Source organism: Neolamprologus brichardi, chromosome 9 (assembly GCF_056152115.1).
Source record: "Neolamprologus brichardi isolate AB-2024 chromosome 9, ASM5615211v1, whole genome shotgun sequence".
Lineage (NCBI taxonomy): Eukaryota > Metazoa > Chordata > Actinopteri > Cichliformes > Cichlidae > Neolamprologus > Neolamprologus brichardi.
Window position 1 is genome coordinate 27,795,612 of NC_142112.1, and position 18,747 is coordinate 27,814,358.

General features: G+C 36.7%; 1 protein-coding gene and 1 long non-coding RNA gene across 4 annotated transcripts; both read left to right on the forward strand.

The window, feature by feature from the left end:
- Positions 1-83: 83 nt before the first annotated feature.
- On the forward strand, positions 84-12,175 carry LOC102782742 (uncharacterized). Of its 2 annotated transcripts, none has more exons than XM_087846244.1 (13): positions 84-255; positions 786-845; positions 1,195-1,233; positions 1,357-1,443; positions 3,455-3,490; positions 3,680-3,724; positions 4,452-4,511; positions 4,861-4,899; positions 5,023-5,109; positions 10,895-10,930; positions 11,119-11,163; positions 11,806-11,889; positions 12,072-12,175. In XM_087846244.1, exons 1-13 carry the CDS (start codon positions 172-174, stop codon positions 12,147-12,149), a joined length of 780 nt encoding a protein of 259 aa, XP_087702370.1. In that variant the 5' UTR covers positions 84-171; the 3' UTR covers positions 12,150-12,175. The 2 variants fall into 2 exon arrangements, with proteins under 2 accessions (XP_087702370.1, XP_087702371.1); XM_087846245.1 differs by having other exon boundaries at positions 86-255; positions 11,119-11,157.
- A 2,550-nt stretch (positions 12,176-14,725) lies between these two features.
- LOC118454513 (uncharacterized) lies at positions 14,726-18,182 on the forward strand. 2 transcript variants are annotated; one of them, XR_015719643.1, is made up of 5 exons: positions 14,726-14,819; positions 15,206-15,238; positions 15,355-15,414; positions 15,589-15,639; positions 18,038-18,182. It is a non-coding gene; the product is annotated as an uncharacterized LOC118454513 (long non-coding RNA). The 2 variants fall into 2 exon arrangements; XR_015719642.1 differs by lacking the exon at positions 18,038-18,182 and adding an exon at positions 15,769-15,916.
- Positions 18,183-18,747: the final 565 nt, after the last annotated feature.

The window sequence follows — 18,747 nt, forward strand, 5'->3', positions numbered from 1 at the left end:
AAAACAGGAAAGCAGTTTGACTAACAAACTCAAACTTGACATAGAAAGCGTCACGAGGGAAGGCGAAGAAAGTTGAGACTTTAACCTACAAGTGAAGCCATAAATTCAAATTCCTCTTACTGGGACTGCAAAGCAGACATCGTGCATACAGGAGGCTGATTTGTTTTTAAGATGAGGGGACTCACACTGCTTATGGTGGGAATTATTCTGGCTGCACTGACAGATCTGCCTTTGACAGACTTTTCATTTGCAGTGGTAAGAAAAAGTACTAAATGCCACTGTTCTGTAAGGTAGTGAAAATACAATCATTTTTATATCATTGCAAAATCAATTATGCTCATTCAAAGTTTTTACTCAGTTTAAATGTCTATTAAGATAAATATGAAGTTGCAGACCGCATGTGTGTAAGCAATAAATTGTTTTGTTGCTCAATACTGCAAACAAATACACAGCTAACTAATGCATTTAATCACTCCTGCAAGCTTAATAATGAAAATATATAAATAATTAAACAAATGTGTAATCGCTGCTTAGTTTTGGGTCTGAATATTTTCTAAATAATACGTTTTTAGATCTAAATATTTTCTGTTTTTTAGATGATAAATTTATTGGTAAAAGTCTGTGTGCTTGATCACATTATGTCAGTTAAGTGGCAGAAATCGATTTTTTTAAGGCTCATTCTGTTAAGCATTGAAATGTTTAAGACAAAAAAAGTCCTTTACATGATCTGCCAAATGGAAGTGAACACATTATAACTAAAGCTGCTTTAAATATATTGTTTTTAGGCTGGATATTTACCTTTGAGGCCAATGGAAGGTACAAACGGGACATCCAACTCAACAGAGGTGTGTGAACTTTGAGTGTTTCATGTTTTAATCTGTTTAGGTGAAACTTAAAATCTAATTAGATTTTGACAAATATAAGCAGTGCTGCTCAAATATGAGTAGAATTCTTACTTTAATTATTCTCAGTAAAAATGTCTTTGTTACAGGATTTTTTTTTTATTATATAATAATAGTTTTCAATTGTAAAGTGTGCTAATTGCTGCTATTTCTAAGGGACGGGTTAGGTTTTGATTATTTTTCTGTTATATTTGAAGTCCAAAGTCGACGACCTTGCAGGAATAAACAAACACGTGATTACAAGCATTGGAACCTGTTTCCTCATTAAAGTTCAAATGTGCTCTTATTTTAGCCACAAGAGGAAACCACAGAAAATAAAGTTGTTGCGCAGGTAGGTTTCATAAAGCAAAGTAAGGACTGACACGTGAAAAGTGTTGAAATACAAGAGGATGAAGATGCATTTATCATCTAAATTAACTTAAAGTTTGGCTGACTTCCTTTTTAATCCCATCAGTGGAACGGCACCATTAGGCCAGTGGAAAGTGATTTTGGGTTCCCTCCTACAGAGCCCCTCGAACAGAGCCCCCAGAAGGACACCAAAGTAAGAAACTGCAGCAAAATAAAGACCTTTAAATACTGCTAAGATCCGCTGCTGTTAGAGTAACATGGAAATGAATCTGAAAACCAGCCATTAAACCCAAGAACAACAACTTATTCTCATTGTGTGTATTCATAGGTGTGCTTGAATTTCATATTAAATATAATTTATATGATCTTTTCCAGGGAAACACACAAAAGTGAACACACACAGCAGATGGTTCAACTCAACAGAGCAAACACATCTGAAGTCCTGAAGGAGAAATACTGCCAACATGAAGTAGCCTATGCCATTTATTCATTCTGCTGCTGCTTATTTTAATTGTGAATTCAAAAAAAAATTTAAAAAATACTGTATGAAAATTTAGTTTTTTTTCTAATGTGGTTGATGTGAGTGGTATAGTGGTTAGCACTGTGTCCTCACAGGAAGAAGGTCCTGGGTTTGAACCTGCTGACTGGCCACAGCGTTCCTCTGTGTATGTGTGGGGATACTCATGTTTCCCCACAAAGACATGCAGGTGTGAATATGAGCATGTGTGTCATCTATCACTGTGTCGCAACTAATATTGTGCTGCAATGAACTAAATGTAGCAAATCTTTACTGATGGTCCAATAATAAAGCAACATAAATCCAGAGGCAGGAGTAACACACTGGGAGTAAAACAAAGCTCCTCTTTTTTTTCTTGTCCGTAGAACCACGAGGTTTTCACTTTTCCCAGTTATCGACATCTCTAACTTTAGCTAATTAGCTAGCTGGCAGTCACAGCTGTGTAAAACCCCGAGAGAAGCAGACAGCTAACTATAGTATTTATGAAAACTGGTCCAGACACTGGGGGGCAAAATTGGTGGTATCATAACAACAAATAACTTTAATATTAACTAAAATGGGAAGCTTAAGTCATGTTAAACTTTAAATAAAATAATTTTTTCAGTCTTTTGAAAAACATTATTTTAATTAAAAAACAAACAAACAAAAGCTTTAATATTTACCACAGAAATGTGAAGGCAGTTTCTCCAGCTCCAAAGTCCAAAATCCAAATGAAGCCTTTTTTTTTTTTTTTTTTTGTTCCTGTTAAACAGGAGTTTTTCCCTCTGTCGCCAAAGCACTTGCTCATAGGGGGTCGTGTAATTGTTGGGGTTTTCTTTGTTGTATTATTGTAGGGACTACCTTACAATATAAAATGCCCTGAGGTGACTGTTATTGTGATTTGGTGCTGTATAAATAAATTAATAAATAAATTAATCTATCTATCCATCCATCCACACACGTATATATATGTATATACATGTATATACATATATATGTATATACATGTATATACATATACATGTGTATATATATGTATATATATGTATATGTGTCTGTATAAAGGTGTGTGTGTACATATGTGTATATGTATATAATATTTACAGAAACTTAAACTTTAAAAAGTCATTATTGGAGGGGACGCCCATGAGAGCAACCAGCCTCAGCAAATTAACATCTGCCCTGTTGTTGAGAATAAAACAGACTTTGGGCAGGTAAGCAAACAAATCTGAACAAATTTGAACTTTGATGTTAAACAAGAGCTGAAGTAAAACAGCCTCCACCTACAAACACATGCATCATAAAACAGGCCTAAGCGCTCACTGGAAGCTGATTACAAAATGAGAGGACTCACACTGCTCTGTTTGGTGGGATTTATTCTCACAGCTTCGGTAAGAAAATATATCACTGTTTGATGTTCACAGAATTGTTGAAAGCTTATAACAAATGACAGTCTACATAAATATTTATTTAGACATATTTATCACCAAGAATCAGCTGAAGTGTGTCTCATGCTGCTGCGGACTCACTGAGATTAACTGTATTATTATTTTGCTGCGTTGTTTGATTTGAAATGATCTTCAAACGTGGAGTGAAAAACATTATTTTAAAAAAGAGGCAGAAATTAAAACCTACAGTACTGCGTTTTGGCTTCATATTGTAGGATTCTATGAAAGTGTTCTGAGAGTTTTAACCATTTTAATTTCAGCTGAATGAAGGAAGCACAGCACCAGCAGAGAATAATGTAAGTCAAAATAAATACATAAAAAAAATAAATGAATTGCTGATTATATTTTATTTAGTTGTTTTTTTTTTTTTTTACCTGTTCCAGCGCTGGGATAAAATGTAAACATTGAAAATATATACTACAAATCTGCCATATTAAATTTTCAGCTTTATATGTTATTATAAATGTCACACACTTTCATTTCAGGTCAAGAATAAAAGCAGCTCAACAGAGCCCCCAAAAAAGGAAACGGTAAGGTAAAAATTTAATAAAATCTTTAAAAAACTACCAAACTATATTCAACTTTCACAACAAAGACTTAATATTTTTCACTATTAAAGAGGTCAATCTTTATTAACTAACATATAACTGAGACATAATTCTTATCATCATGAGATTTTTGTTTTTTTAAATTGATCTGCCTTTGACAGACTTTTCATTTGCAGAGGTAAGAAAAAAAGTACTAAATGCCACTGTTCTGTAAGGTAGTGCAAATACAATCATTTTTATATCATTGCAAAATCAATTATGCTCATTCAAAGTTTTTACTCAGTTTAAATGTCTATTAAGATAAATATTAAGTTGCAGACCGCATGTGTGTAAGCAATAAATTGTTTTGTTGCTCAATACTGCAAACAAATACACAGCTAACTAATGCATTTAATCACTCCTGCAAGCTTAATAATGAAAATATATAAATAATTAAACAAATGTGTAATCGCTGCTTAGTTTTGGGTCTGAATATTTTCTAAATAATACGTTTTTAGATCTAAATATTTTCTGTTTTTTAGATGATAAATTTATTGGTAAAAGTCTGTGTGCTTGATCACATTATGTCAGTTAAGTGACAGAAATCGATTTTTTAAGGCTCATTCTGTTAAGCATTGAAATGTTTAAGACAAAAAAAGTCCTTTACATGATCTGCCAAATGGAAGTGAACACGTTATAACTAAAGCTGCTTTAAATATATTGTTTTTAGGCTGGATATTTACATATGAGGCCAATGGAAGGTACAAACGGGACGTCCAACTCAACAGAGGTGTGTGAACTTTGAGTGTTTCATGTTTTAATCTGTTTTGGTGAAACTTAAAATCTAATTAGATTTTGACAAATATAAGCAGTGCTGCTCAAATATGAGTAGAATTCTTACTTTAATTATTCTCAGTAAAAATGTCTTTGTTACATGATTTTTTTTTTATTATATAATAATAGTTTTCAATTGCAAAGTGTGCTAATTGCTGCTATTTCTAAGGGACGGGTTAGGTTTTCATTATTTTTCTGTTTTATTTGAAGTCCAAAGTCGACGACCTTGCAGGAATAAACAAACACGTGGTTACAAGCATTGGAGCCTGTTTCCTCATTAAAGTTCAAATGTGCTCTTATTTTAGCCACAAGAGGAAACCACAGAAAATAAAGTTGTTGCGCAGGTAGGTTTCATAAAGCAAAGTAAGGACTGACACGTGAAAAGTGTTGAAATACAAGAGGATGAAGATGCATTTATCATCTAAATTAACCTAAAGTTTGGCTGACTTCCTTTTTAATCCCATCAGTGGAACGGCACCATTAGGCCAGTGGAAAGTGATTTTGGGTTCCCTCCTACAGAGCCCCTCGAACAGAGCCTCCAGAAGGACACCAAAGTAAGAAACTGCAGCAAAATAAAGACCTTTAAATACTGCTAAGATCCGCTGCTGTTAGAGTAACATGGAAATGAATCTGAAAACCAGCCATTAAACCCAAGAACAACAACTTATTCTCATTGTGTGTATTCATAGGTGTGCTTGAATTTCATATTAAATATAATTTATGTAGCAGTCCCTCGGACCAAGGAAGAAATAGAGAGAGCCTCGACGGGTGCAGTAATTTTTACTTTAAGATTCATTCAGAATCTAACAGTGCTGAGGTGCGCCAATGCACCGTGAAAACTAAACAGAAACACAAAATACATTTTCTTAGACGCTTATTACAAATATGAACTCAAATAAAGTTGAAAATACAACAAAATATCAAGTAAGAAAACAAATACAACTTAAAACATGTACCTCGCTCCGCATTCCAAGGGCTGCAAACTGTTAATTTTGCTAGAGTCCGGTATCACGCTGCTTCATGCTTCATCGAGAGCTGCCTACTGGGACATGTGCGCCACAAAAACCGGTCTGAGCTGGAAGTGCAGCTTGCCGCTAACTAAGCAACAGAGCCCTCTACTGGACACTACGCGTAGCTGTTCAGGCTTAGATCAATAAACAAAACTGGACCTTTACAATTTATATGATCTTTTCCAGGGAAACACACAAAAGTGAACACACACAGCAGATGGTTCAACTCAACAGAGCAAACACATCTGAAGTCCTGAAGGAGAAATACTGCCAACATGAAGTAGCCTATGCCATTTATTCATTCTGCTGCTGCTTATTTTAATTGTGAATTCAAAAAAAATTAAAAAATACTGTATGAAAATTTTTTCTAATGTGGTTGATGTGAGTGGTATAGTGGTTAGCACTGTGTCCTCACAGGAAGAAGGTCCTGGGTTTGAACCTGCTGACTGGCCACAGCGTTCCTCTGTGTATGTGTGGGGATACTCATGTTTCCCCACAAGCATGTGTGTCATCTATCACTGTGTCGCAACTAATATTGTGCTGCAATGAACTAAATGTAGCAAATCTTTACTGATGGTCCAATAATAAAGCAACATAAATCCAGAGGCAGGAGTAACACACTGGGAGTAAAACAAAGCTACTCTTTTTTTTCTTGTCCGTAGAACCACGAGGTTTTCACTTTTCCCAGTTATCGACATCTCTAACTTTAGCTAATTAGCTAGCTGGCAGTCACAGCTGTGTAAAACCCTGAGAGAAGCAGACAGCTAACTATAGTATTTATGAAAACTGGTCCAGACACTGGGGGGCAAAATTGGTGGTATCATAACAACAAATAACTTTAATATTAACTAAAATGGGAAGCTTAAGTCATGTTAAACTCTAAATAAAATAAAGTTTTTCAGTCTTTTGAAAAACATTATTTTAATTAAAAAACAAACAAACAAAAGCTTTAATATTTACCACAGAAATGTGAAGGCAGTTTCTCCAGCTCCAAAGTCCAAAATCCAAATGAAGCCTTTTTTTTTTTGTTCCTGTTAAACAGGAGTTTTTCCCTCTGTCGCCAAAGCACTTGCTCATAGGGGGTTGTGTAATTGTTGGGGTTTTCTTTGTTGTATTATTGTAGGGACTACCTTACAATATAAAATGCCCTGAGGTGACTGTTATTGTGATTTGGTGCTGTATAAATAAATAAATTAATCCATCCATCCATCCACACACGTATATATATGTATATACAGTGGGGCAAAAAAGTATTTAGTCAGCCACCGATTGTGCAAGTTCCCCCACTTAAAATGATGACAGAGGTCAGTAATTTGCACCAGAGGTACACTTCAACTGTGAGAGACAGAATGTGAAAAAAAAATCCATGAATTCACATGGTAGGATTTGTAAAGAATTTATTCGTAAATCAGGGTGGAAAATAAGTATTTGGTCAATAACAAAAATACAACTCAATACTTTGTAACATAACCTCTGTTGGCAATAACAGAGGTCAAACGTTTACTATAGGTCTTTACCAGGTTTGCACACACAGTAGCTGGTATTTTGGCCCATTCCTCCATGCAGATCTTCTCAAGAGCAGTGATGTTTTGGGGCTGTCGCCGAGGAACACGGACTTTCAACTCCCGCCACAGATTTTCTATGGGGTTGAGGTCTGGAGACTGGCTAGGCCACTCCAGGACTTTCAAATGCTTCTTACGGAGCCACTCCTTTGTTGCCCGGGCGGTGTGTTTTGGATCATTGTCATGTTGGAAGACCCAGCCTCGTTTCATCTTCAAAGTTCTCACTGATGGAAGGAGGTTTTGGCTCAAAATCTCACGATACTTGGCCCCATTCATTCTGTCCTTAACACGGATCAGTCGTCCTGTCCCCTTGGCAGAAAAACAGCCCCATAGCATGATGTTTCCACCCCCATGCTTCACAGTAGGTATGGTGTTCTTGGGATGCAACTCAGTATTCTTCTTCCTCCAAACACGACGAGTTGAGTTTATACCAAAAAGTTCTACTTTAGTTTCATCTGACCACATGACATTCTCCCAATCCTCTGCTGTATCATCCATGTGCTCTCTGGCAAACTTCAGACGGGCCTGGACATGCGCTGGCTTCAGCAGCGGAACACGTCTGGCACTGCGGGATTTGATTCCCTGCCGTTGTAGTGTGTTACTGATGGTGACCTTTGTTACTTTGGTCCCAGCTCTCTGCAGGTCATTCACCAGGTCCCCCCGTGTGGTTCTGGGATCTTTGCTCACCGTTCTCATGATCATTTTGACCCCACGGGATGAGATCTTGCGTGGAGCCCCAGATCGAGGGAGATTATCAGTGGTCTTGTATGTCTTCCATTTTCTGATGATTGCTCCCACAGTTGATTTTTTTCACACCAAGCTGCTTGCCTATTGTAGATTCACTCTTCCCAGTCTGGTGCAGGTCTACAATTCTTTTCCTGGTGTCCTTCGAAAGCTCTTTGGTCTTGGCCATGGCGGAGTTTGGAGTCTGACTGGTTGAGGCTGTGGACAGGAGTCTTTTATACAGATGATGAGGTCAAACAGGTGCCATTCATACAGGTAACGAGTGGGGGACAGAAAAGCTTCTTACAGAAGACGTTACAGGTCTGTGAGAGCCAGGGATTTTCCTTGTTTGAGGTGACCAAATACTTATTTTCCACCCTGATTTACGAATAAATTCTTTATAAATCCTACCATGTGAATTCATGGATTTTTTTTTCACATTCTGTCTCTCACAGTTGAAGTGTACCTCTGGTGCAAATTACTGACCTCTGTCATCATTTTAAGTGGGGGAACTTGCACAATCGGTGGCTGACTAAATACTTTTTTGCCCCACTGTACATGTATATACATATATATGTATGTATATACATATATACATACATATATGGCTATGAGGCTGGTTGCTCTCATGGCCGTCCCCTCCAATAATGACTTTTTTAAGTTTAAGTTTCTGTGAATATTATATACATATACATACATATATATACATACATATATATATATATACATGTATATACATGTATATACATGTATATACATATATATGTATATATATGTATATGTGTCTGTATAAAGGTGTGTGTTTACATACAGTGGGGCAAAAAAGTATTTAGTCAGCCACCGATTGTGCAAGTTCCCCCACTTAAAATGATGACAGAGGTCAGTAATTTGCACCAGAGGTACACTTCAACTGTGAGAGACAGAATGTGAAAAAAAAATCCATGAATTCACATGGTAGGATTTGTAAAGAATTTATTCGTAAATCAGGGTGGAAAATAAGTATTTGGTCACCTCAAACAAGGAAAATCCCTGGCTCTCACAGACCTGTAACGTCTTCTGTAAGAAGCTTTTCTGTCCCCCACTCGTTACCTGTATGAATGGCACCTGTTTGACCTCATCATCTGTATAAAAGACACCTGTCCACAGCCTCAACCAGTCAGACTCCAAACTCCGCCATGGCCAAGACCAAAGAGCTTTCGAAGGACACCAGGAAAAGAATTGTAGACCTGCACCAGACTGGGAAGAGTGAATCTACAATAGGCAAGCAGCTTGGTGTGAAAAAATCAACTGTGGGAGCAATCATCAGAAAATGGAAGACATACAAGACCACTGATAATCTCCCTCGATCTGGGGCTCCACGCAAGATCTCATCCCGTGGGGTCAAAATGATCATGAGAACGGTGAGCAAAGATCCCAGAACCACACGGGGGGACCTGGTGAATGACCTGCAGAGAGCTGGGACCAAAGTAACAAAGGTCACCATCAGTAACACACTACAATGGCAGGGAATCAAATCCCGCAGTGCCAGACGTGTTCCGCTGCTGAAGCCAGTGCATGTCCAGGCCCGTCTGAAGTTTGCCAGAGAGCACATGGATGATACAGCAGAGGATTGGGAGAATGTCATGTGGTCAGATGAAACCAAAGTAGAACTTTTTGGTATAAACTCAACTCGTCGTGTTTGGAGGAAGAAGAATACTGAGTTGCATCCCAAGAACACCATACCTACTGTGAAGCATGGGGGTGGAAACATCATGCTATAGGGCTGTTTTTCTGCCAAGGGGACAGGACGACTGATCCGTGTTAAGGACAGAATGAATGGGGCCAAGTATCGTGAGATTTTGAGCCAAAACCTCCTTCCATCAGTGAGAACTTTGAAGATGAAACGAGGCTGGGTCTTCCAACATGACAATGATCCAAAACACACCGCCCGGGCAACAAAGGAGTAGCTCCGTAAGAAGCATTTGAAAGTCCTGGAGTGGCCTAGCCAGTCTCCAGACCTCAACCCCATAGAAAATCTGTGGCGGGAGTTGAAAGTCCGTGTTGCTCGGCGACAGCCCCAAAACATCACTGCTCTTGAGAAGATCTGCATGGAGGAATGGGCCAAAATACCAGCTACTGTGTGTGCAAACCTGGTAAAGACCTATAGTAAACGTTTGACCTCTGTTATTGCCAACAAAGGTTATGTTACAAAGTATTGAGTTGTATTTTTGTTATTGACCAAATACTTATTTTCCACCCTGATTTACGAATAAATTCTTTACAAATCCTACCATGTGAATTCATGGATTTTTTTTTCACATTCTGTCTCTCACAGTTGAAGTGTACCTCTGGTGCAAATTACTGACCTCTGTCATCATTTTAAGTGGGGGAACTTGCACAATCGGTGGCTGACTAAATACTTTTTTGCCCCACTGTATGTGTATATGTAAATAATATTCACAGAAACTTAAACTTAAAAAAGTCATTATTGGAGGGGACGCCCATGAGAGCAACCAGCCTCAGCAAATTAACATCTGCCCTGTTGTTGAGAATAAAACAGACTTTGGGCAGGTAAGCAAACAAATCTGAACAAATTTGAACTTTGATGTTAAACAAGAGCTGAAGCAAAACAGCCTCCACCTACAAACACATGCATCATAAAACAGGCCTAAGCGCTCACTGGAAGCTGATTACAAAATGAGAGGACTCACACTGCTCTGTTTGGTGGGATTTATTCTCACAGCTTCGGTAAGAAAATATATCACTGTTTGATGTTCACATATATGTTGAAAGCTTATAACAAATGACAGTCTACATAAATATTTATTTAGACATATTTATTACCAAGAATCAGCTGAAGTGTGTCTCATGCTGCTGCTGACTCACTGAGATTAACTGTATTATTATTTTGCTGCATTGTTTGATTTGAAATGATCTTCAAACGTGGAGTGAAAAACATTATTTTAAAAAAGAGGCAGAAATTAAAACCTACAGCACTGCGTTTTGGCTTCATATTGTAGGATTCTATGAAAGTGCTCTGAGAGTTTTAACCATTTTAATTTCAGCTGCATGAAGGAAGCACAGCACCAGCAGAGAATAATGTAAGTCAAAATAAATACATAAAAAAAATAAATGAATTGCTGATTATATTTTATTTAGTTGTTTGGGTTTTTTTTACCTGTTCCAGCGCTGGGATAAAATGTAAACATTGAAAATATATACTACAAATCTGCCATATTAAATTTTCAGCTTTATATGTTATTATAAATGTCACACACTTTCATTTCAGGTCCAGAATAAAAGCAGCTCAACAGAGCCCCCAAAAAAGGTAAATGTAAGGTAAAAATTTAATAAAATCTTTAAAAAACTACCAAACTATATTCAACTTTCACAACAAAGACTTAATATTTTTCACTATTAAAGAGGTCAATCTTTATTAACTAACATATAACTGAGACATAATTCTTATCATCATGAGATTTTTGTTTTTTTAAATTGAAAAAAACCCAACAATAAATATCAATTGCCCCACGTGTGTGGAATTATATCTGTAACCCCTTTTACAGATATAATCTTTGCCCCGGGCCTTGAAATACCAAGAAAATAAACAGATCTATGACTTGCTTCAGAGTTGATCATCTATTACTGAGTAAAATTAGCCTAATATTCATTTTTAATATTTTGTAATATTTATATTTAAGATCATTCAATCTATCACCCGCATCAACAAGTCAAATATCTACACAAATTGTGTGAATTCTGTTTTATGTTGACTCCTAAAAGCATTTTTACTAACACAACAAGCTCAAACTGCTTATTTCAATTTTATGCTACAGTGACACAGATGTGCTGTATATTAGTGTAACCTTAAAACTTAGAAACTTAGAATTTCTTTGTCTTTACTTAATTATTTATATGCATATTTCATGTATAAATGTAGATTATTGTAGATTATATTTTATTTCAATGTTGATAGCAAAGTCCGATGTTCCATGGGTACTGGAATCCCCTTGAAGGTACACGTGATGCAACTGAATCAGCCGAGGGAAATGACACACAGGTAAAACACCATATTTACACATCTATAATTTGTCATTCACTTAAAAGAAAATTACCAAAGTGCCTTGAAAAATTGTATTTTAAAACAAATGTTTTAAAAAAAGATAAAAACCTGACCATAGGTGTGATTTTGTGACAGTTAAGTGAAATCATTAGATTTTTTCCCCTCTGTGTAATTTACAGACCGTTCATCAGAACATTTCAGTGGAAGCAACAGTGGACGACCGTGATTCTGCTCATGTTACTGTCTTACCTAAATAATCATTAAAAGTCTGTTGTGAGAAAAGTTTCCTTTGTTTGTTAAGTGTCTCTTATTTGTTGTTACGTGCTTTTTCCAAGGTCATTTAGAAACGTAGAGCTGGAACTTTTGACAAATTATCTGCCAGACACACAAAAAAACACTTACTCTGACAAAATGAGACAACACTGGAATTAATTATTGAGGGGAGACGCAAATGAAGACAAAAAGAACATTTTCTTTAAAGAGACGGTAAATTTACACAACTAACTTCATCACATTTTACTAACACAAAGGCAGTGGCTGCTTATTTCAGGCCTGTTATAACAAATGCACGTGAGCTGACGTGTGCCATCGTTGCTATGAACTCCTAACTGTATTTAATGATCATACTTTGTCCTGCTGCTTTTTAAATAAACAAATAAAAACAGTTCCTGATAAACTAACTCGACATCCTGTTACGGGCATTTTTCTTAATAATTAACATTGAGAAAAATTACAAATAAAATAAGCTTTTTCTTTTAAATATGGCATTTTACGAAAGAGAGAACAGCGGATTCATAAGTATGTGGAAAAGTCTGAATTACATTAATAACAAATTCAGTTTTGAAGAGAATAAAGCAGACTTTTTTTTTCATTTGCTAACAAACAAAGTTGAACTTTGACGTTAAACAAGAGTTGAAGTCAAAGAGGCTTCACCTACAAACACTTGGATTATAAAACGGTTTTAAGTGCAGACAGGAGGAAGATCATATCCGAGGTGAGACGACTCACACTGCGCTGTTTGGTGGGATTTACTCTCACAGCTTCAGTTAAACAAAACAAAACATCATACTGGCAAATTACCCAATTTTTAAAACTTTTTCTGCTGGTTTCAATAAAACGTCTATCATACAAAGTGTGAATATATGTAATGAGTGTAGGGAAATTTTAGCTTCACAGATCAAATACTAAAGCTTGAAATTTTTACTGGTCTTTCTTATCAGGATTTTTCATTTGGGACAGATACATTAAAACTAGTGAACTAGTTTACTAGTTAATTCTTAACTAGTTTTTGGCTTGTTAAGTCCTGCAAACTCCCATTTTTGAGCAAACACTAATAAAAAACTGTCATTTATTGTCTTTTTAAATTTCTCAATGGTTTCTGGATGAATTTTACAACTGCAAAGCAAAGCATTCTTAGTCATAAAAAGTAAGAAAACACCAAATTCATTCAACTTTCATGCTGGATTGATCAAATTTGAGCCGTTGCACCACAAAACAAAAACATCAGTATAAAGTTTAATCCGATGGTACTCTAATATGTGAAGCTATAATCTTCCAGCAATCATTATATATGTATTTATTTCTTTGCGGTTTTATCATTGTAGGACTGTTGTTTAACTACCAGATAAACGAGACTGCAGATTTAAACTTAGGCTTGATATAAATGTATTTTTCCACCATAAATCAGCTGGAGTGTATCTCACGCACTGGTGTTAAAAAACAAAAAAACCCCAGCACCTAAGTACTGCATCTAAAATGAGCAAATTCAACAAAATAGAGTAACTTTGACTGTATCTGTGTAAAGTAACGAGTTCTTGAAACATTATGATCTATAACATCCATCACAGGTTTCCACTTTCTACATTTGTCTATGTAAATGTGATTAAAATGTATCATTTGACAGGGATTAGGCAGTTTTACATAAGTCAAGTACTAATGAAACAGATGTACAGAGAGGTTATAGCAGTGAGGTCAAACTCGTTTCACACTGACGGCCACGGACAGTCCACTATGACTTGAGTGGGCCAGACGAGTGAAACTCCACTTTCTGTCCGTGTAAAGGTGTTTAACTCCACATTTAATCCCTGAGATATCGTAAAATAAGATAAAGATCTGCAAGTTCAACACCACATCTCAGTGTTTCTATGATAAATGTGTAAAATTACAGTTGTGGTGCAGCTCACTGCCCAGAGTGTCTGACGTTTGTACAACATAGAGTTTCAGTTGATGGATGAAAATTTTCTTTCTTTTTTGTTATAATGGTAGACAGTGAAAAACACTGTCTACACTTTTCTGTCATTTAACTATTTATCTATTACTTAATTCTTTGGTGTAGAATGAACGGCTGTTATCAGCAGGAAAAGCTGTCCAACGATTCATGCACTTCCTCATATTTTCTGGAGTGCTTGCCAGGCCGATTCTGGCCCCCGGGCCTTATTTTTGACACCTTTGGGTTATAGCAGAATATATAAGGTGTCTGTTGTCTGTCTCCCTGCTTGTTACAAAATGACACCTTCAATACAAAATAAACCGACTGGGTGCACGAGGACAGGATGAGGCAATCAGGATGTAAGAATACATTTTTTAAAAGGCATAAATATTATCAGCCTTTTCTTGTAAACATGACACCTGGGACAGCAGGTGTCACAGGGGATGTTTAAATCTTCACTGCTGTTGAAACGTCTAAATTAAACTAAAAATGTTGTTTTCTGAAGAATAATGCAGACTTTGTGAGCGCAAACATATTTACATTTGCTAACAAACACAGTTGAACTTTGATGTTAAACAAGCGCTGAAGTGAAAGAGTCTCCACCTACAAACACTTGCATTATAAAACAGGAGGTCTGTGTGCAGACAGGAGGCTGATCACATCCACGATGAGAGGACTCGCACTGCTCTGTTTGGTGGGATTTATTCTCACAGCTTCGGTAAGAAAATATCATGCACCTGTTTGATGTTCATGGATTTCCTGAAAGGAAGAAATTGAATGATTAAAAAGAATTAACAGTCTCACTGAGCTTATAACAAGTGATAATCTACATAAATGTTTAGATTTCATCGTTAACATTGTAGGACTGTTGTTAGTTAGTCCAGTATGTTTTTAATTTCATTTCTTTATTTATTTTTACCAAGAATCAGCTGGAGTGTGTTTCATGCTGCTGACTCGCTGAGATTAATTGATTAATGCTGCTTTGTTTGCTTTGAAATGTCAATGACCTTCCAGCACTGAGGGGAAAAAGGCAAAAATAAAAACCTCCAACACTAAAATCTGTATATTGTTATTCTATTAAAGCGTTTTCCATTTTCTTTTCAGCTGCATGAAGGAGGCGCAGCACCATCATCGGATGTAAGTTAGAAAAACAAAAAAACAACCTGTTGACACGAGTGTCATTATTCACCAGTAATTATAACATTATAATATTATATATAAATGTGTGTGTGTTTAATTTTTTTTATTTTTAGAAAGCTGGCAACTGGCATCCTCTTGAAAACACTGGCAATTTTCCAACTGCTCCAACTCATGTCAGTAACACCACAAAAATAAGCAATATTTATATGTCCATGCGTGTCCTGCAAGGTGTAAAATGATAAAATGTATCAAATTATTTGTTTATTTGTGCAGGTTATATTTTATTTAGATGTTGGGGAAGGGTTGGGTTTAAAGATCTGTAACTGATGTAATCCAACACATTTCAGAACGAGACCTTGCATCCAAATAATTCTACTCGTGCTGGAAATGCCACAGAGGTAAAACACCATCAGCACAGCTTTTATAATGTCTGACGACAGCATTTAATCTGAAATAGCACTGACGAGAGAACAGAGAATATTTGGCAATTTATTTAAAATCTTTTTATTTCTCTTTACACTTTATAGGTTGTTCAACACAATAATACAGCTGCAGCACCAGTGAAAGAAGACATGTGATGCTAAAAATGTGGAAACACGAATCTTCTTAGAGACAGACGACCGTGATTCTTACTGTCTTCTCTGAATAAACACTAAAATTATGGTGTGAGAAAAAGAGTTTCTTATTGTTTAACATGTATCATATAGGATCGTTTAAAATGTGTTTTTAAACACATTTAAGATCTTGAACGTTCGTGTCCAAACACACATACAACACCAAATCCACCAAAAAAAAGTTTGAAGGAAGCACCAGCAACAAATAAGTTAATTAAAAAAAAAAAAAGAGCGAGGGCGAAAAAGTGTTTATGATAACTTTTGAGACAAGTGCCGTTATTCACCACTAAAGTAAAACAGTTAAGGTTGTGTACCTTAACTTGGGGGTGAAAATCAGGCAATTATAAAATTTAAAATAGTCGAAACAAAACTAAATACAATAACGTTTTTGACTATCTTGTTTCACGCGCAGTCATCCAGGTAAGTAAAGGTTGATTCTGTAGAGTTTTCAGTGGGAGAAACGTTTCGTCACTCATCCAGGTGACTTCTTCAGTCTCAGCTGACGGCAGGTTTCCTCAACCTTATAAACAGTAGATTTACCTAATGACTGAAACCAGCACCACTGATGAACAGGCTGTGAGGTCAGTTCCTTGATCAGAGAGTTGGAGAATGGCTGCAATCACAGCATTGTAAGATGGTGACAGATGTACCTTTATGCCCCCTCCTCGATTCAGAGATGTTCTTTTCCTTTTCATGTCAATGGCCTCCTTGACTCCGTGCTCAAACCAGTGTTCCTCCCTGTCCAGGATGTGTACATCCTCATCCTTGAAGGAGTGTCCACTGGCCTGTAGGTGTGAATAGACTGCAGAGTCCTGGCCTGACGAGGTAGCTCTTCTGTGCTGTGCCATCTGCTTCACCAGAGGTTGTTTGGTTTCCCCGATGTATAAATCCTGGCAATCCCCCTGGCACTTAACAGCGTACACTATGTTACTCTGTTTGTGTCGGTGGACCAACTTTTTTCTATTCTATTTTTTTTTCTATTTCTATTCTGATACTCCTGACACATAAGAGATCACTAAGGGTTTTCGCTTAGGCGGCAGTTGTCCTCCCCTGGATCGCCTGGAGCTTTCTTCGGGTGCCTTCCCATCTGGGATAACCACATTTACTCAGGGCCTTCTTGATATGATGTTCTTCTGCCTCCCTGGCCGCTGTGTCTGTGGGGATGGTGTTCGCTCTGTGCTGTAGCGTCCTGGCGTCACCCAGTTTGTGCTCCAGTGGATGATGAGACTCAAACCTTAAATACTGATCTGTATTTGTTGATTAACGGTACACATCAGCTTTTAAATGTCCCCCATTACTGATGGATGTTTTTGACTTTTGCATATGTAACTGTAAATTTACCAATTCTTGAAACTTTTTTGATCTTTAACATCCATCGCAGGTTTGCAGTGTATGCTTCTGTCCATGTTAAAATAATTTCAAGTCATTGTTTGACAGGGATGATGCAGTTTTACGTATGTCAAATACAAACCTGTTGTTAATATTAAATATTTGTCCCCTTTTTGATCTTCATAATTCACTTATTTGGTTTCAGTTTTCAGTATGAAAAAAGAAAAGGTTTAAAATCTATTTTTTTCCTTTTCCATTTTTTTAAACAGATTTTAACTTCCATCTGTAATTATTTATTTCTTCTTTTTAAAAAAAATCAGAGTGTTTCTTCTTGTCAGTCATTAAATAATTTATTTTAAGACTGAAGTTTGAAAGCTGAAGGTCTCCACAGAACCTGCACATTCAGCCCCTGACAAACTAACATGACAACACCTGTCTGAACAAAGACTAAAGCTGGTTTTGGTCTTTTTAACACTATTAGTTTATATTTGGATTATTCAATTTCAAAAATTCATTAATAAAATGAATGTTTTTCACCAAACATAACACTTCAGAAATAAACAAGAAAGAAAGGCCTGAACTAAACTAGTACAAAATGTTGTAGAGAAAAGTAAAGAATGCCAACATATTTACGTTTGCTAACCAACAAACAAAGCTGAACTTTGATATTAAACAAGGGCTGAAAGAGTCTCCACCTACAAACGTGTGTATTATAAAACAGGAGGTAAAACACCATCAGCACAGCTTTTATAATGTCGGACAACAGCATTTAATCTGGAATAGCACTGACGAGAGAACAGAGAATATGTGGCAATTTATTGAAATCCTTTTATTTTCTCTTTACACTTTATAGGTTCATCACAACAATACAGCTGCAGCAACAGTGAAAGAAGACGTGTGATGCTAAAAATGTTGAAGCGTGAATCTTCACAGAGACAGACGACCGTGATTCTGCTGGTGTTACCGTCTTCTCTGAATAAACTAAATAAACACGTGTGCTCTCAAATTTAATGTCCTCAGCTTGTAATGTTTAGACTTTGAAATGCAGATACTTTGATTACAGTGCTTTGTTCCCTCACAAACCACAAGCTTTACATAAAGGAACATACAAATTTAACCTATTAACAGTTAGACAATTACAAATCAAAAATAAAGTAAGCTAGTCACACGCAGTAATGTAACAGCTACACATTTTAAAATCAATATTAGCTCATAGCTTTAAAAGTCATTTTAAATGTAAGAGTGTTTTTCCTGCATATTACTTGCAGAAACGTGCAGATCCAATCACCGGTGTTGTCAAAACGCGACGGTGATTCTGCAGAGTGATTGACAGTACTGTGATCCAATAAGATAAGGCAGTTTCAGATGGACAGTTTTCTAAACCAATGACGGTGGGAGTTAGAGGGTAGGCAATCAGATACCAAGAGGGGTCTAGAAGGGTGGGTCTAGAAAGGGCGGTGCCACCCCATGCCACCCTTACCCTTCACCCATAGTGAACCCATTGCGCCACCCTATCATGTGATTTCCTGAGGTCAGATGTCCCAGGATGTGAGTGGGCATTAA